Raw genomic sequence first — 26,362 nt, forward strand, 5'->3', positions numbered from 1 at the left:
GCGCTCGGCAACTGCTCCGGAGTTCCCGGGTTCGAACCCGACTGCAGGGGCAGCGTTTCGATGGAGGCGAAACGCCAAGGCGCCCGTGTGCTGTGCGATGTCAGTGCACGTTAAAGATCCCCAGGTCGAAATTATTCCGGAGCCCTCCACTACGGCACCTTTCTTCTCTCAGTCCATCCTTTATCCCTTCCCTTATGGCGCGGTTCCGGTGTCCGCCGATATGCGAAACATATACTGCGCCATTTCTTTAATAATAATAATTGTTTTTTTTTGGGGGGGGGGGGGAGTAAATGGCACAGTATCCGCCTCATATATCGTTGGACACCTGAACCGCGTCGTAAGGGAAGGGATAAAGGAGAAAGTGAAAGAAGAAAGGAAGAGAGAGGTGCCCGTATGGAGGGCTCCGGAATAATTTCGACCACCTGGGGATCTTTAACGTGCACTGACACCGCACAGCACACGGGCGCCTTAGTGTTTTGCCTCCATAAAAACGCAACCGCCGCGGTCGGGTTCGAACCTGGGAACTCCGGATCAGTAGCCGAGCGCCCTAACCACTGCGCCAACGCAGCGGGTCCATTTCCTTTCCCCAAAAAACAATTTTCACTTCCTCAAACGAGGGTCCAGCATGCGACTCATGCGAGCTGCCAGCACAGCCTTGACGGTATCCGCTTGCGTACACCGTGGCATTCGTGTCCGGTATCCGCTAGGTATCCCCGTCCGAAAACGCACTTCCTGACCCCACAAGCTGTTTCGAGCTACGCATTGGAACAGCAGGACGCAAACAGGGCGGTTTGCAGCTGATTCGAGGAGAAACGTTGGGCTCAATTAAGTTCGCAAGAGAAGACAGGAAGGAGGAAATAAAACAGAAAACAGGACAAGCACCGTATTAGATGTTTAGCGCGATTCCCAATGGAGTTTTTAAGACATATTAAGGAGCACGATGACGTCGACGCATGCCAGTTCCCGGTAGATAACATGGAGAGACATGACCAGGGACAGTCATCGGCGCGACTTACTGTTCAAGTCATAACTGTAGGCACGAAGATGCACCTTCTTTCGCTCGTTGAAGACATATATACGCCAATCGGCAACGAAGGAATCCTCAGGACGTAACACTGATTGAAATTTATTCTCTTAAAACCTAGCATTGCTGTACGACCTTAAGCATTGCCAACAATGCTTATCTCTTGTACCCTCTTCTAGTATCTGTAGTGTTAGGTGCGCTAAGTCTTTATTAAAAAAAGTGCAATTTAGACTTCTTCGTCTTTCGGCTGGTATAGTATACATACGCATGTGTACACGTACGGATGAAGAAAAAGAGATGCCTTGCATGAAAGTAACAAACTAAAGGAACGAAGAAATAGGCACGCCTGGTCAGTTTATCGTCACTTTCCTGTTGTTCTCGGGCTATTTTTTTTCCATTCCAGCTCAGTACGCAGCAGCCGGCCGAAGTCAACATCCTTTTGGCAAAAAACTAACGGCCTCGGGACCGAGTTCGACAAGGCCGCGGAAGCCTTTTACATTTTTGCAACACACGGTTACGGACGATGCTATGCAGAGAAACAACCAGCGGCTGTCATGGGCGCCACGTGCCCACCACATCACACATGAAGTCACTACAGGTGCCAGGACACTGATGCACTGCTGAGGGAAGTCCGCGGCGCCCAGAGCGAACCGTAATCTCGGCGCTCCGCTGTCACGCCTTCCGCCGTGACCTTTGCTTTCTTCCCTTCCTCCGAGCCGTTATGCAACGGGTGTCCGTGAAGGGCTTCAATTAAGAGCCACGCCGCCCCACCTCGTCGTTCTTTAAGACGTCGCGTTACGAGACGTTGAAGGTCTCCGCGCTGTGTTGCTGGCGGTTCGTTAATGCGGGATCCTTCTGCTCGTAGAGTCGCAGACCGCGTTTAACGCCAAGGCCGCGCAGGACCATCGCCGTCAGTCATGTTGGCGCGTTTCTTACGTCTGCTGGCACAGTTCCGGAGCTTAAGGGCTCGTCCTATCTGTTAGCAAATCAATTCCTTTGAACGCAATTGTGTGCGGTCACCGCCTCCTTTTTTCCAAAAACGTATGATATATATATATATATATATATATATATATATATATATATATATATATATATATATATATATATATATATATATATATATATATATATATATATATATATATATATATATCCCATTGGTGAACACCACAAATAATAACAAGGCATCCCATGCTCCATTGTTTCAGTGACTGTTGGCTTCCGTCATGTATACTGGTATATATATAAGATATATTCAGCCTCTTAGAGTACGCCCAGAGTCACTAGTGCGACGAGTGATGAGCACCAGCTGACTCCCGAAGTGATTGACACAATGAAGACGCCAAGTATGACTGCCACTCCCACTGAACTCGCTTACGGTGCCATTGAATTGTCACTGAAAAAACGCAGATAACTGCCGTAGCCGATAAATGTTGAGGCGGATTTGTGGCAGAGGGATAGTGTGCTCTGCATCATGGTCCAGGGAGGTGTCTCCAGCTCGAATTCGGCTGCCGAAGTTAGCCCTTGCCGGGGGATGTATGTCAGTGTAGAGTGGCCGTGTCCCCAAGCAGGCAGCTTAGTAAATACATAGTTATGCTCTTCGAAGTGCGGCTTGCGTACGGGGCGACGACGACGCCAAATCGGGGAACTTGGCTAATACAGCTGGCGCTGTGAAACAGGAAATGAAACAGTTTAATGGGTAATAAATAATAATAATAATTTGGTGAATAATAGTTCCTCCTTCCTTGCCAAAAAAAGTAAACAAAACAGAAGTGAGCAGTCTCCTGCCGCGACATTTGCAAGTAGCCTTGTGATGTTTGTTTGTTTTTTCACGTCCGAGAACGACGCCTGCGTCTGTATGTCTGGACAGGAGATTTTTCCCGCTACGCGCTGCTGTTTGAAAACTTCTTTTCACGCCACAGTGTCGGCGCTAACGGAAACGTGTGCTCGCTGTCATTTACGTCGCTTATTGACCATTACATACATTTGGTTATAGAGCGAACGTAGTCGGGAACTAGGGCTATTTTCTATTTAAATCCCCCTCCATTCACAGGACTATGTGGCGTGCATGGTTAAGCTCGGTGCATGGTTAAGATGAAGCTTAAGTTCGGCCTTAACGGTATGCCGCGATGACATTAAAGAGCTAACGCTCATATATGCCGAATTGGTCATTCTAGACTTTTCATTCATAGATCCCTGGGAGTCCCCATACCCCTCCTGGCGCAGTGGTGCAGCGGTTAAGCCATGCGCCACCGCCCTGCGATGGCAGTTGCTGCCACCGGTGGGGCTTGTGCACGCGACCCAGGTTACTCTTCCCGAGCAACCTCTCGTGACCGATCATTAACTGCACCAGGAACGGTGGGCAGTTTCTGGTGACGTCACAAGGTCACGTGATCTATGTGACCCTTCTGCCACCTATGATGCTTCTTTGGGAAGTTTTCTTGGATTTCCCGCTACGTACGACGACGCCAGCTTTTCTGCGACACGGGGCCCTTGACGCTATCGCATTAAAACGCTACAATAAAATGCAAGCAAAAAGCAAATATGACTTATGCTTATGTATCCGTATCGTGATGATGTCTTCCATCGTGTTTTTTTTTTATAACATCATTTATTGCCTCAGGTCATAAGGGGAGATAGGAAAGTAGAAAGAGAAAGAAAAGAGTGGATGGGTGTTAAATGAAGGAGGAAATGTGAGCCGTTCATTGTGTTTTCTCCTTAAGGCGTCAGTTATTTAACATTAATGTCACGATAGCAGGACTAAAGGGCGAACCAAAGGTACCTCTTTGTCTTCAAATGTCCATAGCCGCCGTCGGCTGGTCTGTAGCGATGGTGCTCCTGTACCTCTCACAGAGTCGGTATAGCGAAGCCTCTTTTCGTGACCGCAGTCACCTGCTGGTCGGACGTGTCGCGGAAGGAGAAACTGCGGGAGTGCCGCATCAAGTGCCGTCGACCTTGCGGGTGAGCCTCCGTTTCCCCTGTTGAACACCAGTGGTGTTCTTCCTCAGCAATGATCATGTCGATTCTCTTCAATGGTGTCTCTGTTTCTTGGCGACATCAAGAAGCTCAGCCATCTCACAGAGTACAACCCGGGTCCATCCGTGCAAGCAGCGTGAATCACGAAGCTAGCACAAGACACACAGTACATAGAAGTATACATTTTCCAGGAGGTGACTTGAACAGCGCGGACCGATGGTTCTAATAATGTAAATAAAAAGTTTCGCTTCATTGCTAGTAAAAATTCTGCGCTTTATATCTACTTACGTGCAGAAAGACGATGTAAAAAAATATAAATAAACCAACTCCCAGACATCAAGGCCTCAATCACCACTTCCAAGACTTCAACCATACTCAATCCCACCGAAATTACGTGTCTGAAACGAAACATTCTATTTAGCCAAGAGTTCATTATGGCAGTTTTCGGCGACGACATGCGACGACGCCGGTCACTCCAATGACTCTGGAGAAAATATATTCGAAACAGCTGTGACTGCAAAAATATCATGACTGTAAGGAGCGATACTATGGGATATCATGAGCCCAAAAGATCCAACGTTTAACGGCCGCTTCAGCGGGAGCAGCGTCTGTTCAGAGTCCAACCGCAGTCCAACCAGCTTCCAGCCGCAGTCCAGTCCAGCCGCAGTCCAACCAGCTTCTCCAGAGCGCGAAGCTACGCTCTCGTGGCTTGTCACGCGCGTAAAATGAACTCAGCGCGAAGTGAAAGTCTCATTGTCGCGACTGCGTTGTTCGAACAGCTGCAGTCGCCCGTTGCGCAATCGAGCTATCCGCTTTTTCAATAAATATTCTTACACACCCTCTCTCTCTCTCTCTTCCTGCAGGACGTCGGTGTATGCCGCGAGCATCTTTGGCAGCGACTACAAGGACGCAGAACCGTGAGTTGCCGCAAACGCGCACGCTAGGTGGCGAGAGGGAAATGGCGCCACGCGGTTTGCGTCGTCAGGAAAAGTGAACCGCCCATCCGAATAACACTCCCTGGGCGCGACCACGTTAGGTAACCGACAATAAATAATCACGAAGTCGTTTTCTTCTTTCTCTTTTATAGGCTCCGCCACCTCGTACAAGTGCCGGGGAAAAAATCACGTTACGAATCTTGATGATTATATTAGATGCTTACATTAACTCGACAACTCTTGGGTATTGCGCAGATCGCCAATTACACATGTGGGTGCAGTTCAGCGCAGTAATATCGAATTAATCAAAAAGGGCTCGCGCTGCTATTTTTTCAGTATAGTACAATAAATATACATAATATCGCAATTATCATGACAATTTTCTTTTCGTCAACTGAATTCGCAGGGGTGCTCGACGGTGATAACTGTTGTCTAAACTGTTATTGTGATAAACATAATTAAAAATAAAAAACACAACTTTATTCACAGTTCAGGCAGTTCAACACATGTTTCATCATCATCACCAGCCTGACTACACCCACTGCAGGGCAAAGACCTCCCCCATGTCTCTCCAATTAACCCTCCATTTTGCAATTATTTTTTTTTTTCAGAAAAGTTGAGTAAAATTCGGCGAAAAAAAAGTTTTTGAAAAGTTTCAGGGAGTTTGAAGAACCAAATTTTCTCGCTTTTTCTAAACTGTCGGAGAAGGTGCTGCAAAGAAAAAGGATCTGAAATTAGGGTTTTTGGGTCTAATAGAGAGGATCATCGCTTACAGCATAGAACAATATTGGTTTTCCCAATTTTTGGGTTCAATAAAAAAAAAAACGTAACAGCTAGAAAGCGCCGAAAAGCGTACTGTAACTGGCGCACGTTTATAATGCCTCAAACGGTTGCGGTTGCCGAGTCTTAACCAAGCGATTGAAGGAAATGTGCAAAATTTTAGGAGGTTCCCGGCGCTTAATATTATTCTGCATAATAACAATTTGCGGATTTGCAGCACTAGTGCTTTCACCTGAGGGAGTGGAAGGTTCTCTCAAGCTCCTAGTTCTTTGCATAAGTAAAGGGAAAACAAGCCTAAGCCATTTTTCGCCAAGGCTGACCACCCTCCGTGCAGCAGGTCGAGCTTGCTAAGTGCATCAGAGTGGAGGCCCCGCTAAAGACGCGAGATTCGTGACATCTACACGCCCATAGATGATGCGAGTTTCCGGCATTTCTATTTCATTTCCTCCTTTGCTTCGTTCCTCCTTCCCTCCCTCCCACCCTCCCTGCTTTTATTTATTTAATTATTATTTTTATTTATTCATTTATCTATTCCTTTCTCTATTTCTTTCTTTCTTTCTGTTCCTTCCTTCCTTCCTTCCTTTCTTCCTTCCTTCATCGCTTTCATTTTTCCTTCCTTCATCTCTTTCGTTCTTTGCTCTTTCATCTTTTTTTCTCCCTATCTCTCATCCTTCCCCATCTTCCTTTCCTTTTTTCTGTCGTCCTCTCCCCCTCCCTAGCTATCTTCCCTCCTTCCCTTTTCCTTGCTTCCTTCTTTCTGTCATCCTCTCTGCCTCCCTAGCTACCTTTCCTCGTTCCCTTTTCCCCAATGCTTCCTTCCTTTGTTGCTTCTCTTCCTTACCTTCCTTCTTTTTCTCCCACCCATAAAGTGTGAAGGAGGAGCTAAGGACTCGAGGCCTGAGCGCCAGTAAGCAGAACTGTAGACATTCTCCGCGGTCGGGTTAACCCGACCGCGGCGGCTGCGTTTTTATGGAGGCAAAACGCTAAGGGGCCCGTGTGCTGCGCGATGTCAGTGCACGTTAAAGATCCCCAGGTGGTCGAAATTATTCCAGAGCCCACCACTACGGCACCTCTTTCTTCCTTTCTTCTTTCACTCCCTCCTTTATCCCTTCCCTTACGGCGCGGTTCAGGTGTCCAACGATATATGAGGCGGATACTGCGCCATTTCCTTTCCTCCAAAACCGATTATTATTATCTACAAACTGCCCAGATGCCATTGCACAAGGTAGCAGCAGTCTTTTTAGTACCGACCAAACGTGTTAATTTCGATGTCTTCAACTCCCGCAGGCACGAAATCTACGTCGTTCTCATGCTCGGATCATACCGGAGGAAAATAATCGAGTCGACAGCCATGCTGACGGTAAGATTCGATGCCATGCGGCTGAGGCAGACTGCGTCTCTTTCTTTCTCTTTCATTTGTTTCCTTTCGCTCCGACGCGGAGAGCCGCAACCGGCAGCTGGACAAGCGTCGTTCTTTTGTTCGTGAGAGGCGTGCAAAACGCGCTTTATTTTCAGGAAGCTGCAGCGTCTGTACGTCATACCGTTTGAAACCGGTAAGGAAAGTCAACTCAGAGATACCTTCAGTGACGAAAGCTGAAACAACTGGGAACATGCCAAGTGCATAAAAAAATGACATCCGAAACAGTTGTATTGGATAAAAGTATCTTAATTATTCTTTGCTCGGTGGCTTTCACCGCCTCGTACGATCGCATAAGTGGAGCATAATCTGGAGAAGCACCTTCCATCTCTTCCGCTGCCGCTTATCTTACTTATTCTCTTGCTGGGCGTACGAATTCAATTAAACTTTTAGTATCCAAGTCACAAATGAATCCAAGAAAAAAACTTGGCTGGTGGTTTAGCTTTGCTAAGCACGAAATAGTGCGTGAAGGACTGAAAGCAAAGTTCTTTGCATGTGAACACTATACCGCCGCGTAGCTGAAAGCGCGAATGGCGTGTCCACTCACCCAGGGAGCCAGTTATGCGCGTCTTCAACTTTTTCATTGCCAATGCCAATTTACTGAATGTACGCCCGTTACCTATGCTCCAATGCCGCGTTTCTGCCACAACGTTCTCCACGGCAACGCATGCAGCGCACACCCCTATGTCACTACCGCCACATAGTTCAAAGCACAAATACTACTTTCAAACTTCAAAAACTTATTTCTTCCTTACGAATAAAAATGAAGCTGAGGCAAAAGGCCTGGTGTGCCTGACGAGGCCTCAGCATCCTTGTACAGTTTGCAGTACAGTGGAGAGGTAAAAAAAATTTAACATGTTACAAATCAAACCAACATGCAACGTATTACAGAGCAAAGCAAAGAGAAGGAGGCTCGCGAATTGCATGAAACGTGATCACGGCGGAGCAACAAACATGGCATAAAATCAGGCTTCGCTTGCACACTGAAAGCAAATAGGTGAAATACACAAGACCTCTCAATTGTATTAATACTTTTCAGGCAGTGCTATTAGTTGATGAAGAAGACGACGAAGAAGCGCGAGAGTGTGTTGCAGTTTAACGCAAGGCGTATTTTCATATATTTAATTATTTACTTCTCGGATATTCTATCCCGATGTTTTGTTTCTTCATTTTCTTTTAAATTACTCTGAAATTTCACCTAAGGCACAATCATTAGCTTGACACCAGCTTACCCACTGAACTGTGACCCATCCCCCGTCGTGGGTGTGTGCCATGTCGCCAAGGCGACAACACAAGGCATGACCGGCTGCGATGATCGCCTAATGTTCTCGTGCAGGGGCCAGCGAAGCTGATTTGTTCGTGCCGCCGCGGGCTCGAAACCCAGTTGGGGCAATGTTTATTTGTGGTTCGCACAACGTCACCCTCAAAGTCAAACTTTGGTTTGATCTCGAGAAGTAGTGCGTTCGCACAACAATATTTACCTCTGATGTAAACACACTCATATTCCAATATTAAATTTTTAACGCAATAGCGTTAATGGTCTCGCTCAGCGGAAAACCCCAGAAAAATCCCCCAGAGGAGCAAAAAAAAAAACAAACACACCTGACACCTAGGTCCCGTGACCTTGAGACGTCATCACAACCTGCCCACCGGAGCGTGAGCAAAATGCTACCGAGGCAGGCGGCAGATAAGTTAGTTGACTAGCCGCGAAAGATTGCTCGGGGAGAGCAGCATGGCTCTCACAAGCCCCACCAGTGGGTGGCTGTGTCTGAAACAGCCACCTGCCGGGGATGTGGCGCACCGCATGACCGCTCCACCACCGCTCCAGGAGTGGTATGACGACTCCCAGCGATCTATGAATGTGAAGTATAGAATTACCAGTTCCACATATATGGGCACGTAGGTAAAATCTAGGCGACAGAGGAGGAGCACCTGCGCAGGAGGGATCTCTGATGCTCTCGCAGGTTAAGCCTTATGAGTAGTGAAAGAAAGAACAGTATGCGAAGCGATACGCAAAGAGCACCCGAGGCCGCTGAAGGGACGCATTAACGCTGTCGAGTCACACCCCTTCAGGCGGTGCTTAAGTGTCCCCTCAGCTTTTGCTAGCGGCACCAAAATTTGAGCAATCGGTATGTTGCCAATTAGCAACAATTCGCATTTTATCTGTCTTGTGCAGCTACTCCGAATTCTGTGAAAAAACAAATCGAAGGTCTTGAACCAGCTCCAAGGCCCAAAAAACCGTAAGACAGTAAGAAAATGTTTATCCAGGAAATGTCTTCCCATTTTTCTCATAACAGTCGTCACAAAGTTAGAAACGATATTTTTTGAACTCTGGCTGGAAGTAGCGCATTCGCGCCCACTTTTTGTTCACGTAGCTTGCTCACCGGGACATCAAAGATTTTGATCGAAAAACACTGATTACAGAAAGTATGCTCACATATAACTTTGTATCCAAACTACATGTAATAATGAATACACGGCGTGCAAACGATATCTTATGAATTCGCAACACCCAACGTTAAAGGGAACCTGGCATTTCTGTGCGATCCTCGCGCTTATCGAGGTCCTATGGTCACTAAACAACCATTTGATCGTATTTTAGAAGCAGCGGCAACTAGAAAACAAAAAGGAAAACCTATTTGGTGTGGAAGGTAGTCAATTCGAACTAGATTGATTAGAAGTGACGCTTTGTCGCCGTCAAAATCAGCTGTGTTAAAAAGGCTCCGCTTAATTCGAACTCCACATAATACAAATAAAATTTTCTGCCTCCTTCTATGGCGAGTTGTCGAGAGTCAAGTGCGGTATTTAGAGAAAGATGTTAAACCTTAAAAATGAAAAAAATCTGTTTCTTATCATGCGCCATTCTCCAACCATCGCTACATCCAGTTAAGCAAAGTGCAATGGCACCTTGCTGCTGCATCATGAGCCTTGCATGTCAACTGAAGTTCGAGTTATCTGCGTTACAATGGTCGCGGTCACTGAGTCGCCGTAATCCATGCACGACTCCCGCTTCTGTCCGGTTTCGCACGGGGATGCTCGCTGCATATTCGACAGCCTTTTTACGCAAACACGTGCTTATGTATGCTCTAAAGGGGTGTCATTAAAAGCGCCGCCGACGGCGCGTCACCCGCAGGTGTAGGACGAGAGAGTTGCACCTGTCAAGCCAGCCTAGGCACGACTGCTTCGCGGGCTGGGTGTCCTCTGCTCCAATAAGTAGGCTTCTTCCGAGTGTGCAGAGCCGCTTCCGTCGCTCAAGGGGCGCGTGCCTAACGGTTCCCTGCAGCGTGCCGACAGGAGAGGGGACGCGGTCTCACCGGCTGAAAGAGAGCCGACGACACCGGTTGAGTCCGCTCTGCCTGGCTCGAGCCGGATTGAACCGGTCGAAGCGGCCCGCGTTTTGCCGCGTTCAGTCTCACGAAAATGGCTCCTCGGGGTCATTTTCGCTCCTTTTCGGCGCGGCCTTTTATTCTCGCTGCAGCGTGGCTTTGTGGTGGCTGTAGCTAGTCTCCGCCCTGAGGGGCGCGCCCGGAAGCGGCCGCGTGCGACCCGTTCCAGCGCAAGCAGGGAACTGAAAAGGAGCCCGCCGATGCCGGAGGTGCACACGCGCATGGGAAAGGGCCGAAATGGGAGGAGAATTTGGAAGTAGCATTGGCCCGTAGACAGTCGATGGGACGTTGCGTTTCTGCAAAAGCTCTGTCCAAATAGGACGATCACAAGCAACCACCTTGCATTTTGAGGACGTGATTTATTCTTGGTGGGACGCTGAACATTCCTTAATATTTGGAATCCACTTTGATTAAACAAACGCGCTCAGAGCGTGATAGATTCCTTGCCATCTCGAGCATTTGAGCAACGTAAACCAACCCTTCAGTGTTAGGGTGCATCTTTGAAGGAGGGGGCCAAAGAGCGGAGGGGGGGGGGGGGGGTACCGCGCGTTCTGCGCTGTGCTCTTGACGCAGTGTTTTTAACACCCTATTTCCAGTGTTCGCGGGGAATAAATGAAAGATAAAGTTGCTGTGCACAGGCTACGCTAGGTCACTCTGCAGAAAGCGCAGGCAGTATTTCAAAGCCTCCTTTTTCGTGCACGTCCTGTTCGTATAAAGCGGCTACTGCAGTCGATCTCTTGTAAAGAGATAACGCCGCGACGTTCGTCAGTTTACGGGAAAACTAAGTCGCTCAATGTAGCCTGCCTTCACGACGTGATGCTAAGAACTGCACCTAGGCATTAACGAAGCATTAAACACGAGACACGCGCATAAAAACTGATTACATGCCCCCATCAAATAAATAGAAGAAAACGCAGCAACTAGTTTAGAAGCGAAAACCCTTGCAAAACGCTGTGCGCACTCTCTCAGCTTGGCACGCCCTTAGTGGTAACGACGAAGCAGTCCAGTACATGAATCAATCGGGCCGCCAGAACGCAACACCATTAGCGTAAAACAGCTTGCAAAACAGACAAGAGAAAGCGAAGCAGTCTATACGCACGCCGTCGAGGCACCGCGTATCATTAAGAGTCGAAATTAATTATGGCGAACAGCCCTGAACGCCACTGAGCTTGCAGACATCCTCCGATGATTTCCACGCGCCCACTTGAATCATGGCGAAACCAGGCTGAGTTCGGCTTTTAAGGCATTCAATGAAGACGCGTACACACAACTCCATTAAGTAACGTCTTCCTCGTACAGCATGCATTTGCATTCTGCATGAGCACCAGGCGGATTGATTAAGAACATAAATCAGATTGGGAAACTGTGCCGTCGGCTGAGAGTGGCCTTGAAGTAGGAAGCCAGGACAGCCGCTTGGGCATGTATGTTACCCATTCGTGATAGAACTGCGAAGAACAACGGGACAAGAAACAAGCGCTGACTTACAACTCATTTTTGTAGCGGTAGCTACATTACGGTAGCATTTGGAGCCTTCACGTGGCGGCGCCGCCACGCTGAAGGCTCCAAAGGCTGAAGGCTTCACGCTGAAGGCGCCACGCTGAAGGCTGATGCGGAGCAGCTGCCGGCGGCGCGGCACCGTGGCTGGTCACGTGGTTCGTCACGTGACCAAGCTCCACTCGGCCAGCTGTAGCTATCGCGTCACTCCAGGTTTAACCAAAGCTAAACCACCGCCAATTTTTATTTAGAAGAAACACGGCTTTTTATAACTAGTGCACACCCTCAAAACACATGCGCCACAACCACATCGTTCAAACAGCCAAAATGACAACCAAATTGATACAAATGATTACAAATCTTTGGTTGTCATTTTAGACTGCTTGAACGATGTGGTTGTGGCGCATGTATTTTGAGGGTGTGCAGAAGTTATAAGAAGCAGTGTTTCTTCGAAATAAGCTGAGTTGTAAGTCAGCTCTTGCCTCTAGTCTCGTTGTCCTGCTCTGTTCCGTCACAAATTGAAGCGGGAAGCTTTTTATTTTGTTACGTATTGGCGCGCTATACTTAAGCACTAGGACAGGGGAAAGAACAAGAGACGTTACATTGTGCCCGACTTTGTCGTCGCTCCAAGGAGCGCGTAGCTGGCCGCTTGGCATTCTCACGCACCTGGATTACCCGATGTTCGCCTAGTGAAAGCACCAGGACCTTGTCTAATGCTTGACGCGTTCAGCCTGTGTAAAACACGCGTTTGTGCTTATTTTTCTGCTTATGTACAGATGGGGTGGATATAAGGAAAGGGAGGTGGAGGTGACGACTTCATTTTGAGGCAAAAAAATTAAAGAAGGCCCACAAGGGTGGGCTCCTACTTGACCAAGGGTCCACGGGCTTAGGCTTCACTGAAGGCTCTGTCCACTAGCCATGTTTGGTGACTGGTTTGGTTTAATCATCGTTGAGCAACTCGCAGAGTGTCGTCCCATGAGGAGGCGGATGCGTTGGGTATCACGGGTAGGGTGGTATTTACCGCTCCACATATTAACCAGTGTAGGAGAGTCAAGGTATGGGTGAAATAGCATGTGGCGGGGCGAAGGGGGGATAGGGAGGGCGGCGACCAAGCGAAGAATATTACTGAGAAACGGCATATTTAACCTCATTTATTTAGAGCGCCGCTCCTAGGCGGCAGTTCAGTTTCTTCACTCCGCGTCGTGGTTGTCGTAGCAAGCCACCTGACAACCGTGGCAGGTGCCGGCAGAGCGAAAGGTCACCTGCCACGGCGAGAGCGGAGGAATGCACAACGGGAAGGTGACCAGCGCGTTTCGGTGGAGGCGAAATGGCAAAGGCGCCCATGTGTTGTAAGGCGCCTCCTTCTCTCTTCCTGTTTTAACTCTCCTCCTTCATCCCTTCTCTCAAGGCGTGATCGAGGTGTCTGCCGAGAACTGAGACAGTCACTGCGTTTTTCCTTTGCTCAGAACTAATTTTATGAAAAGCGATGAAGACGACGAAGTGCGAAGCACCGCGCGAAAGGCTACCGGTTAAGCACGAGGCGCGAGAGGCACCAACGACGGCCTATAGTGGCCTAATGGCATCCGGAGCAAGTTTTCTGGTTCCGCGAAGCCGAAGAGCGTGTTTCAATAGGCGATTGGTATTGAAACCCTTTATTATGACTGAACCGCGACGGTATGGTCTCTAGACTCCCAACACATGTGCTCCTTCGCGGATTCGGACAGTTGCTCCGGATCGCCCATTGGAATGCGCCATAACACTGACAAAGATTTCTTTGGATAGTTTATAGAATCTCCATAGACTCTTGTTTCTAAAATCTATAGACTTTCTATAGGCAAATCCTATAGACTAGTCAATAAGCAATACAAACCCCATATACAGTCTATAGACAATCCATAGATTTACGACCATACACTTTCAGTAGACTGTCTATAGACGGTCTGTAGACTATGAATAGACCAAACGAAATATCTATAGGAAGGCAGTAGTGTCTATAAGGACTCTATAGACACTCTACAGATTATTTTTCTAAGGGAAGGCAGCTACAAGCGCAGCTAACCTGTTTGCGCCTCCGTTGGTTCAAATACAACTCGGAGCTGATCTTTTTTTTTTTCTGATGGATTCCATTCGGACGGAAAGTCTCGAAATAATGTGGATAAGTTCGCCCTCCTGTTCTGCGTGAGGTTCTCCTCCAACTTCGGCTTCATGTTCGGACGATGCAAGTTCGCCTCAATTAATTTGCCGACAATGAGAGCAAAAGCACTTCATGCTAAGCCCTTTTATGCGCCATTTTTTTTTTTCATTTCGATTAGAAACAGATACTTGTCAACCGCCAGCGTAGCATATCCAGGCTTCGAGAAACCCAATTCGTTACTTTTCAAACGGAAACCGCTAGTGGCAGATTTTTGCACTGAAATACAAAATTGCTGAGAAACTCTCAAAATGGTTGAACACTTATATAGTAAAACGCCAGGATTTATGAAATCAACACTTTATAGATCGTGGAATCATGGTGAGCTTCGAAAATGCACATGACGCAAGAAATCTAGGGTAAAAAAACAAAACATTAGTAATTATGGCAAAATTTATCAAAACGAAAGAGGAGGAAAACGTGCTACTCACTGCAGAAATATTTTTATGCGTTTTCTAGTTGTCATAAAAAAAAGCGCGCCATTTGAAAGGTTAAGTGTGCTAATTTCGCCTGAAACAAAAAATTTAGAGCTGGCTAAAGCACACCTTCAAAAAAAAAAAACTGCGGGTTTGTAATGCATTCAGTTGTGTATAGAGCACCTTAAAGGGTTTAAACGCCTCAGTGCCGAGATTCTTGGTCAAAGTTAAAAAACTCAAGGTGATCGAGATAGCTCCGAAGTCGTGTACTGCACGCGGCAGGCACCCCTTTGCCGAGTCCAGATTTGAAGGCACGTAAATGTCCTTTAGTGTTTCTCCCTTTTAACCACGAAGCTGTAAAATCAAATCTAGTCCTGACAAGGTGTGTCCGGCGACCACCCATCCAGTTGCCGTCAGTTAACACACCGCTATCAGCGTAGCCATCTCCATGTGCGTAATCGACGCAAGGTCAGCCGCCAGCGTAAACACGGGCATGCACGTGTAAGCTTTAATCTGACATCTCGGCGTTTCCGCAGCGCTCTCCCGTTGACTGTCGACGCCAACGTTAGCAATGCGCTTGGTAATGGGCGGCGAGGCTATGTATATGCTAACGCAACGCTCTCAGTGTCACCAAGTCGCAGTTTCGAATGGAAAAATCAGACGCAGGCAGAAAATTGGCTTCGTGCAGGAAACACCAAACATTTTTTTTCTGCGTGCGTCCGCGACATGAGAGAGAGGTAAAAAAAAAAAAAGAAAGGCCAATACCGTGAGGAAGGATACACACGAGCGAAACAAACACAGTGCTTTGCCAATGTGAGCGCCGTGCCTCGAAGTTCGCCTATCGAGTCAGATCTGCGAAGGTGAGTATAATTACGCAGCAGGCACCTTAAAGGTGTCGCCATCACTGTGTAGCGCATAGGGTGGCAGCGACAAACACGGCTTTTCTGCTTTGTTTCTTTTTTGTCCGCTGCCACAGGTCTGTGCCAATCCGAAAGGTTAGGGAGAGCGAATGTTGCTCTTTCATTTCGTTATCCGGTTAAGAATCGCTGTCAGGTTTTCATCGACATCGGATTAGAAGCTGAGCCAATTTGGAGCCAAAGCCAGGTTGATTGAAAACTTTAGTAATCTCCTGGTCACGGACAAAGAAAATTACAAAGCGCTTCAGTGTTCTAAGTGCGGATAAGAATTCCCTTCCAGGCCAAGCCAACGCAGGAAGATTGAGTGGCCAGGAAGGTAAACAAACTTCTGTTCCTGCGCCAGATAAAGCACTGTGAAATTCGGAACCGTACTGACATCCGGTTGCTTACCTGTTAAAATCCCTGCTACGGAATGACTCATTTTGACAGCTACTGCAACGTCAACAAAGTAGCAGTATCTCCTAATGAATGCAGTAATTAGGGAGTAATTAATGATTAGCATCCACCCAAACGCTGCCGCACGACTACAAAGAAAAGCTGCACAGCTTTCATAGAAACTTCGTAGTTAACGAAAAAACTGGTCCTGGTCCGGGGCTCGAACCCTATACCATCGCCTAGCCGGGGCAGTCGCCCTACCAACTAAGCTACCCAGCACGGCTAGCATATGGTAGGGCGAGAGCGAATTGATCAATAGCTCGAAGTGGGAACAGTGTTTGGTCAAATGTTTTGGGGAATCCTCCAAAGTGAAGTAGATTTGTAATAATGAAGTAATTACTCTTTAGAATGCACCCAAACGCGGTCATACGGCCACCGAGGAAAGTTACACAGCTACCATCTGTTAGCCGTCCTGGATAGCTCAGTTGGTAGGGCGACTGCCCCGAGCAGGCGTTGGTGCTGGGTTCGAACCCCGGATTAGGAACAGTTTTTCCTCGAATACGAATTTTCTGTGGAAGCTGTAGAGCTTTCCTTTGTAGCCGTACGGCTGCGTTTTGGCTGGTGTTAATGAGTAATTACTTCCTTGGGTGATTACCTTAAACATTGGGCTAAGTGAATATAGAGTAAGATCTCCACTGATGTGCGCATTGTTTCATTCATTGGGAGGCGACGGTGGAAGCAAAACGAAACACGACGGCGGCGTAGCAGCTGCGCCAAGTTAGCACAGAATCAAGGCAACATTGTCAAAATACTGACGTCAAATTTGCACAAATTTTCACCACGCTCTGAGCGCGCACTCTGCGCCATTCTTAACAGGCAAGTTCCGTGTTCATCACAGCGAACGACGAAAATTTCAAAGACTGATACCAATCTCAAGCCTTAACATGATTATATTTTTTTGTTCCGTCTCAATGAAAATGTGGTATCAGCAGGTGTCACTACTCTTACTGGTTATTATTGCCCCGGAATAACCCGAAGTGACGTCACTGTGCACAACCGCAGTAACGCTGTCAGATTCGTTAAGCAAAACGAATTGCTCGTGTGTAATGTCCTTACGTGGTATCAGCAGGTGTCACTACTCTTACTGGTTATTATTGCCCTGGAATAACCCAAAGTGGCGTCACTATGCACAACCGCAGTAACGCTGTCAGATTCGTTAAGCAAAACGAATTGCTCGTGTGTAATGTCCTTACGTGGTATCAGCAGGTGTCACTACTCTTACTGGTTATTATTGCCCCGGAATAACCCGAAGTGACGTCACTGTGCACAACCGCAGTAACGCTGTCAGATTCGTTAAGCAAAACGAATTGCTCGTGTGTAATGTCCTTACGTGGTATCAGCAGGTGTCACTACTCTTACTGGTTATTATTGCCCTGGAATAACCCAAAGTGGCGTCACTATGCACAACCGCAGTAACGCTGTCAGATTCGTTAAGCAAAACGAATTGCTCGTGTGTAATGTCCTTACGTGGTATCAGCAGGTGTCACTACTCTTACTGGTTATTATTGCCCCGGAATAACCCGAAGTGACGTCACTGTGCACAACCGCAGTAACGCTGTCAGATTCGTTAAGCAAAACGAATTGCTCGTGTGTAATGTCCTTACGTGGTATCAGCAGGTGTCACTACTCTTACTGGTTATTATTGCCCCGGAATAACCCGAAGTGACGTCACTGTGCACAACCGCAGTAACGCTGTCAGATTCGTTAAGCAAAACGAATTGCTCGTGTGTAATGTCCTTACGTGGTATCAGCAGGTGTCACTACTCTTACTGGTTATTATTGCCCCGGAATAACCCGAAGTGACGTCACTGTGCACAACCGCAGTAACGCTGTCAGATTCGTTAAGCAAAACGAATTGCTCGTGTGTAATGTCCTTACGTGGTATCAGCAGGTGTCACTACTCTTACTGGTTATTATTGCCCTGGAATAACCCAAAGTGGCGTCACTATGCACAACCGCAGTAACGCTGTCAGATTCGTTAAGCAAAACGAATTGCTCGTGTGTAATGTCCTTACGTGGTATCAGCAGGTGTCACTACTCTTACTGGTTATTATTGCCCCGGAATAACCCGAAGTGACGTCACTGTGCACAACCGCAGTAACGCTGTCAGATTCGTTAAGCAAAACGAATTGCTCGTGTGTAATGTCCTTACGTGGTATCAGCAGGTGTCACTACTCTTACTGGTTATTATTGCCCCGGAATAACCCGAAGTGACGTCACTGTGCACAACCGCAGTAACGCTGTCAGATTCGTTAAGCAAAACGAATTGCTCGTGTGTAATGTCCTTACGTGGTATCAGCAGGTGTCACTACTCTTACTGGTTATTATTGCCCCGGAATAACCCGAAGTGACGTCACTGTGCACAACCGCAGTAACGCTGTCAGATTCGTTAAGCAAAACGAATTGCTCGTGTGTAATGTCCTTACGTGGTATCAGCAGGTGTCACTACTCTTACTGGTTATTATTGCCCCGGAATAACCCGAAGTGACGTCACTGTGCACAACCGCAGTAACGCTGTCAGATTCGTTAAGCAAAACGAATTGCTCGTGTGTAATGTCCTTACGTGGTATCAGCAGGTGTCACTACTCTTACTGGTTATTATTGCCCCGGAATAACCCGAAGTGACGTCACTGTGCACAACCGCAGTAACGCTGTCAGATTCGTTAAGCAAAACAAATTGCTCGTGTGTAATGTCCTTACGTGGTATCAGCAGGTGTCACTACTCTTACTGGTTATTATTGCCCCGGAATAACCCGAAGTGACGTCACTGTGCACAACCGCAGTAACGCTGTCAGATTCGTTAAGCAAAACGAATTGCTCGTGTGTAATGTCCTTACGTGGTATCAGCAGGTGTCACTACTCTTACTGGTTATTATTGCCCTGGAATAACCCAAAGTGGCGTCACTATGCACAACCGCAGTAACGCTGTCAGATTCGTTAAGCAAAACGAATTGCTCGTGTGTAATGTCCTTACGTGGTATCAGCAGGTGTCACTACTCTTACTGGTTATTATTGCCCCGGAATAACCCGAAGTGACGTCACTGTGCACAACCGCAGTAACGCTGTCAGATTCGTTAAGCAAAACGAATTGCTGGTGTGTAATGTCCTTACGTGGTATCAGCAGGTGTCACTACTCTTACTGGTTGCCCTGGAATAACCCAAAGTGGCGTCACTATGCACAACCGCAGTAACGCTGTCAGATTCGTTAAGCAAAACGAATTGCTCGTGTGTAATGTCCTTACGTGGTATCAGCAGGTGTCACTACTCTTACTGGTTATTATTGCCCTGGAATAACCCAAAGTGGCGTCACTATGCACAACCGCAGTAACGCTGTCAGATTCGTTAAGCAAAACGAATTGCTCGTGTGTAATGTCCTTACGTGGTATCAGCAGGTGTCACTACTCTTACTGGTTATTATTGCCCCGGAATAACCCGAAGTGACGTCACTGTGCACAACCGCAGTAACGCTGTCAGATTCGTTAAGCAAAACGAATTGCTCGTGTGTAATGTCCTTACGTGGTATCAGCAGGTGTCACTACTCTTACTGGTTATTATTGCCCTGGAATAACCCAAAGTGGCGTCACTATGCACAACCGCAGTAACGCTGTCAGATTCGTTAAGCAAAACGAATTGCTCGTGTGTAATGTCCTTACGTGGTATCAGCAGGTGTCACTACTCTTACTGGTTATTATTGCCCTGGAATAACCCAAAGTGGCGTCACTATGCACAACCGCAGTAACGCTGTCAGATTCGTTAAGCAAAACGAATTGCTCGTGTGTAATGTCCTTACGTGGTATCAGCAGGTGTCACTACTCTTACTGGTTATTATTGCCCTGGAATAACCCAAAGTGGCGTCACTATGCACAACCGCAGTAACGCTGTCAGATTCGTTAAGCAAAACGAATTGCTCGTGTGTAATGTCCTTACGTGGTATCAGCAGGTGTCACTACTCTTACTGGTTATTATTGCCCTGGAATAACCCGAAGTGACGTCACTGTGCACAACCGCAGTAACGCTGTCAGATTCGTTAAGCAAAACGAATTGCTCGTGTGTAATGTCCTTACGTGGTATCAGCAGGTGTCACTACTCTTACTGGTTATTATTGCCCCGGAATAACCCGAAGTGACGTCACTGTGCACAACCGCAGTAACGCTGTCAGATTCGTTAAGCAAAACGAATTGCTCGTGTGTAATGTCCTTACGTGGTATCAGCAGGTGTCACTACTCTTACTGGTTATTATTGCCCCGGAATAACCCGAAGTGACGTCACTGTGCACAACCGCAGTAACGCTGTCAGATTCGTTAAGCAAAACGAATTGCTCGTGTGTAATGTCCTTACGTGGTATCAGCAGGTGTCACTACTCTTACTGGTTATTATTGCCCTGGAATAACCCAAAGTGGCGTCACTATGCACAACCGCAGTAACGCTGTCAGATTCGTTAAGCAAAACGAATTGCTCGTGTGTAATGTCCTTACGTGGTATCAGCAGGTGTCACTACTCTTACTGGTTATTATTGCCCTGGAATAACCCAAAGTGGCGTCACTATGCACAACCGCAGTAACGCTGTCAGATTCGTTAAGCAAAACGAATTGCTCGTGTGTAATGTCCTTACGTGGTATCAGCAGGTGTCACTACTCTTACTGGTTATTATTGCCCTGGAATAACCCGAAGTGACGTCACTGTGCACAACCGCAGTAACGCTGTCAGATTCGTTAAGCAAAACGAATTGCTCGTGTGTAATGTCCTTACGTGGTATCAGCAGGTGTCACTACTCTTACTGGTTATTATTGCCCTGGAATAACCCAAAGTGGCGTCACTATGCACAACCGCAGTAACGCTGTCAGATTCGTTAAGCAAAACGAATTGCTCGTGTGTAATGTCCTTACGTGGTATCAGCAGGTGTCACTACTCTTACTGGTTATTATTGCCCTGGAATAACCCGAAGTGACGTCACTGTGCACAACCGCAGTAACGCTGTCAGATTCGTTAAGCAAAACGAATTGCTCGTGTGTAATGTCCTTACGTGGTATCAGCAGGTGTCACTACTCTTACTGGTTATTATTGCCCTGGAATAACCCGAAGTGACGTCACTATGCACAACCGCAGTAACGCTGTCAGATTCGTTAAGCAAAACGAATTGCTCGTGTGTAATGTCCTTACGTGGTATCAGCAGGTGTCACTACTCTTACTGGTTATTATTGCCCCGGAATAACCCGAAGTGACGTCACTGTGCACAACCGCAGTAACGCTGTCAGATTCGTTAAGCAAAACGAATTGCTCGTGTGTAATGTCCTTACGTGGTATCAGCAGGTGTCACTACTCTTACTGGTTATTATTGCCCTGGAATAACCCAAAGTGGCGTCACTATGCACAACCGCAGTAACGCTGTCAGATTCGTTAAGCAAAACGAATTGCTCGTGTGTAATGTCCTTACGTGGTATCAGCAGGTGTCACTACTCTTACTGGTTATTATTGCCCTGGAATAACCCAAAGTGGCGTCACTATGCACAACCGCAGTAACGCTGTCAGATTCGTTAAGCAAAACGAATTGCTCGTGTGTAATGTCCTTACGTGGTATCAGCAGGTGTCACTACTCTTACTGGTTATTATTGCCCCGGAATAACCCGAAGTGACGTCACTGTGCACAACCGCAGTAACGCTGTCAGATTCGTTAAGCAAAACGAATTGCTCGTGTGTAATGTCCTTACGTGGTATCAGCAGGTGTCACTACTCTTACTGGTTATTATTGCCCTGGAATAACCCAAAGTGGCGTCACTATGCACAACCGCAGTAACGCTGTCAGATTCGTTAAGCAAAACGAATTGCTCGTGTGTAATGTCCTTACGTGGTATCAGCAGGTGTCACTACTCTTACTGGTTATTATTGCCCTGGAATAACCCAAAGTGGCGTCACTATGCACAACCGCAGTAACGCTGTCAGATTCGTTAAGCAAAACGAATTGCTCGTGTGTAATGTCCTTACGTGGTATCAGCAGGTGTCACTACTCTAACTGGTTATTATTGCCCCGGAATAACCCGAAGTGACGTCACTGTGCACAACCGCAGTAACGCTGTCAGATTCGTTAAGCAAAACGAATTGCTCGTGTGTAATGTCCTTACGTGGTATCAGCAGGTGTCACTACTCTTACTGGTTATTATTGCCCTGGAATAACCCAAAGTTGCGTCACTATGCACAACCGCAGTAACGCTGTCAGATTCGTTAAGCAAAACGAATTGCTCGTGTGTAATGTCCTTACGTGGTATCAGCAGGTGTCACTACTCTTACTGGTTATTATTGCCCTGGAATAACCCAAAGTGGCGTCACTATGCACAACCGCAGTAACGCTGTCAGATTCGTTAAGCAAAACGAATTGCTCGTGTGTAATGTCCTTACGTGGTATCAGCAGGTGTCACTACTCTTACTGGTTATTATTGCCCTGGAATAACCCAAAGTGGCGTCACTATGCACAACCGCAGTAACGCTGTCAGATTCGTTAAGCAAAACGAATTGCTCGTGTGTAATGTCCTTACGTGGTATCAGCAGGTGTCACTACTCTTACTGGTTATTATTGCCCCGGAATAACCCGAAGTGACGTCACTGTGCACAACCGCAGTAACGCTGTCAGATTCGTTAAGCAAAACGAATTGCTCGTGTGTAATGTCCTTACGTGGTATCAGCAGGTGTCACTACTCTTACTGGTTATTATTGCCCTGGAATAACCCAAAGTGGCGTCACTATGCACAACCGCAGTAACGCTGTCAGATTCGTTAAGCAAAACGAATTGCTCGTGTGTAATGTCCTTACGTGGTATCAGCAGGTGTCACTACTCTTACTGGTTATTATTGCCCTGGAATAACCCAAAGTGGCGTCACTATGCACAACCGCAGTAACGCTGTCAGATTCGTTAAGCAAAACGAATTGCTCGTGTGTAATGTCCTTACGTGGTATCAGCAGGTGTCACTACTCTTACTGGTTGCCCTGGAATAACCCAAAGTGGCGTCACTATGCACAACCGCAGTAACGCTGTCAGATTCGTTAAGCAAAACGAATTGCTCGTGTGTAATGTCCTTACGTGGTATCAGCAGGTGTCACTACTCTTACTGGTTATTATTGCCCTGGAATAACCCAAAGTGGCGTCACTATGCACAACCGCAGTAACGCTGTCAGATTCGTTAAGCAAAACGAATTGCTCGTGTGTAATGTCCTTACGTGGTATCAGCAGGTGTCACTACTCTTACTGGTTATTATTGCCCTGGAATAACCCAAAGTGGCGTCACTATGCACAACCGCAGTAACGCTGTCAGATTCGTTAAGCAAAACGAATTGCTCGTGTGTAATGTCCTTACGTGGTATCAGCAGGTGTCACTACTCTTACTGGTTATTATTGCCCCGGAATAACCCGAAGTGACGTCACTGTGCACAACCGCAGTAACGCTGTCAGATTCGTTAAGCAAAACGAATTGCTCGTGTGTAATGTCCTTACGTGGTATCAGCAGGTGTCACTACTCTTACTGGTTATTATTGCCCTGGAATAACCCAAAGTGGCGTCACTATGCACAACCGCAGTAACGCTGTCAGATTCGTTAAGCAAAACGAATTGCTCGTGTGTAATGTCCTTACGTGGTATCAGCAGGTGTCACTACTCTTACTGGTTGCCCTGGAATAACCCAAAGTGGCGTCACTATGCACAACCGCAGTAACGCTGTCAGATTCGTTAAGCAAAACGAATTGCTCGTGTGTAATGTCCTTACACAAGCTACAAGCGCCTAGTGAGCATCGCGGCGCACATTTTTATAACCTACTGCTGCCAATTACTAGCCAGATACCTTCAGTTTCATAGTTATTACATTCGAAACTTTCCTGTACTTTCAGATGATACTCATATGGCTGTCTTTAAACGTCCCTATACAAACTGCAGCTGTTGCTGCCATATACCAGTTTTTTTTTTTTTTGAATGGCGAGCGTTTACCAAAAATGTCCGCAGGGCGACACGCTGTTCTCGTACCTGGAGGGCCACATCGGCATGTGGCTCGGACTGACGCTGTTCTCTGCGACCGACGTCGTGGCCGGGCTGTACTCGGCAGCGGCCGCTTTCCTACAGCGCACTGCGGGGCTCACAGGCGGTGCGAGAGGGCGCACAGGTGCGGTCCTGCTGTCCGTCTTGTGGGCGCTGCGAAAACGCCTCATTCTTCCGAACATAAAATCACAAATGCTGCACTGAATTTGGACTTCGAATATTTTCGATATACCCTAAAGTTTCGGGATGCTCAATAATTCAGCAAAAGACACCTCTGACGATCGCTCAAGGGAAGCGAAGCAGGTACTGAAGGCTGTTGTGCAAGCACAAGGTACGCACTTGTGTTACTAGAACGCGCTACAGAAAGTAGGTCACCAATTACAGTGGCAATACAACGCAAGCACGCACAACCAGAATTAGTAGTATTTATTAGCCGCCGCCTCTTTTCATTGGTCAGCTTACGTCGAAGCATAACGAAACGAGTGTTCAGACTGAGATCGATGACGTGGCGTCAAACGCCGCCAAATCCATCAATCGACTGCGTAGGTAGCGGGCAATGGCGCAAATGTGACGTCAGTGGTACCGCCCGTCCACCGTCACCGCGGAAAATGAGAAGCAAACGAGAATTCCTAAACGTCTTTGCAATTCCGTGGAAAACATAAGCCACAAATAAGTGATTCACGCGGAATTACTCCTCCCATAGAACGTATGCATTAAATACAGTAGCTTCCCATTGTTTGAAAACAGCGATAACCGAATAACTACTGCACCTAATTCAATTACGCTTTCTGCTGAGGTTGTACCGACTTTCACTGACGTATATATATTCTAGAGCATCGTTCCAGGACCACTGTTCTGAAGGTTGGAAAGCCTGGTCACAAAACCGCTTTCAAAAACTCTCAGCCTTTTCCATCATTATGGAGCAAACAAGCTTCGGCGAAGTTTTGCGAAAGCTGAACGAACAAAGCCTCACATTTTACTTTGCCTTTGGCTTCTGTAACTTTCTGATTAAGTTTTTTAGATGAAGTTTGCGTTTTACACGCTCGCAACGCTGCTTAAAGCAAACAATGTGGTCTGTTCTTTTTGTTTTCAGGCAAATAAACTCCAAGCTGGAACAATTCAAGGCACCAGTGCGACTTCCGTGCACGCGTGTTATATGATCTCCTCTGCGTTATACACCAAGTGCATGAAATAAATTAAATGAATATATAAAAGGTGTCAACAATAAAAAATACAGCTTGGAATAAACTAGTGCCTTTTTGTTTTACTCGTGCAGCCGTGAGTGGCGAGAAGACGCCATGGCTGCACTCGTTTCTTCATGACTGCAGGCAATTCACGACGAAGCAAACAAAACAGGAAAGCCTACGCCATTCATTAAAATCCACGATTATTTTTTACTCAGTCATGAAGGTGATATAAGTGCTCAGCTCGATTAAAATATTGCTGTAGGCTAATCGATTAATCATCATCAACTAGATCACCAGATCTTTCATTACGCAGTACACAGATAAAGCGCTTACACCGCCGCGAAGTCCCCTAAACTTCTGCTTAATCATGACTGAGAACTTTCCAGATAATGTCCATCGGTGTCCTGAACTCCCACTTAAATATATCTGGGAACTTTACATAGTGCACTTACATCATCGCGAAAAAATTCAGAGCATTTGCTCAAGCATGGCTAGGAACTTTCCACATAATGCGCTTACCCCATCACGAAGTTCTGCCTAATCATGACTAAGAACGTTCCAAATAATACTCTAACATTGAGTGAACAGGCACGAACTTCATATAGAACCGGCGGCACATGAACACGATTCTTCGTGAATAATATAGTCGCATAATAATATACGTACTATTAGAAATATAAGTAAAATGTCATACCAATATCCTACAGCTGACTTATTCAAAACACTAAACGTTACTCGCATAGACTCTATGTATGGCTTTAGGTTATGCAAATGTTACAGGTCAAACGTCATAAACAACATCCGAACCCCGGCTCAATTATACGAATTAAATAGAAACATAACTTCATACCCCACACGTCATTCTGAATTATGGAAAGTTGCCAAATGCCGTACCAATTATGAAAAACAGATGCTAAAGTTCACTTTGCCAACTACCATAAATCAACTACTACAAAATGATATAGATGTCACGAGATTGTCCATGAAAAAGTTGCGCGGTATCTTTACTTAGATAACGCATGTGCTTTCCACTTGTACTTATTTTATTAGTCATGCTTGTTCTATATATTTCTTTTTTTGCAAATACGACAGTAAGTGTTTTATGTGTTGCTTTTTCTGATAATGTAAACATTGTGTCTGCGAGTGGCTTATATATGCTGTGTAATCTTCCATTGCCCTCTATT

General features: G+C 46.7%; 1 protein-coding gene across 1 annotated transcript in view; it reads left to right on the forward strand.

Annotated features, from left to right (window-relative positions):
- LOC144120530 (uncharacterized) overlaps positions 1–26,304 on the forward strand; it is a 104,096-nt gene extending 77,792 nt beyond the window's left edge. The window contains exons 20-24 of the mRNA XM_077653048.1: positions 3,916–3,988; positions 4,867–4,920; positions 7,006–7,078; positions 23,959–24,115; positions 25,085–26,304. Of these exons, the coding sequence (XP_077509174.1) occupies positions 3,916–3,988; positions 4,867–4,920; positions 7,006–7,078; positions 23,959–24,115; positions 25,085–25,092 (365 nt within the window). The 3' untranslated portion in view covers positions 25,093–26,304. The remainder of the gene's footprint in view (positions 1–3,915; positions 3,989–4,866; positions 4,921–7,005; positions 7,079–23,958; positions 24,116–25,084) is intronic.
- Positions 26,305–26,362: the final 58 nt, after the last annotated feature.

The sequence above is a fragment of the Amblyomma americanum genome, chromosome 2 (assembly GCF_052857255.1).
Source record: "Amblyomma americanum isolate KBUSLIRL-KWMA chromosome 2, ASM5285725v1, whole genome shotgun sequence".
Lineage (NCBI taxonomy): Eukaryota > Metazoa > Arthropoda > Arachnida > Ixodida > Ixodidae > Amblyomma > Amblyomma americanum.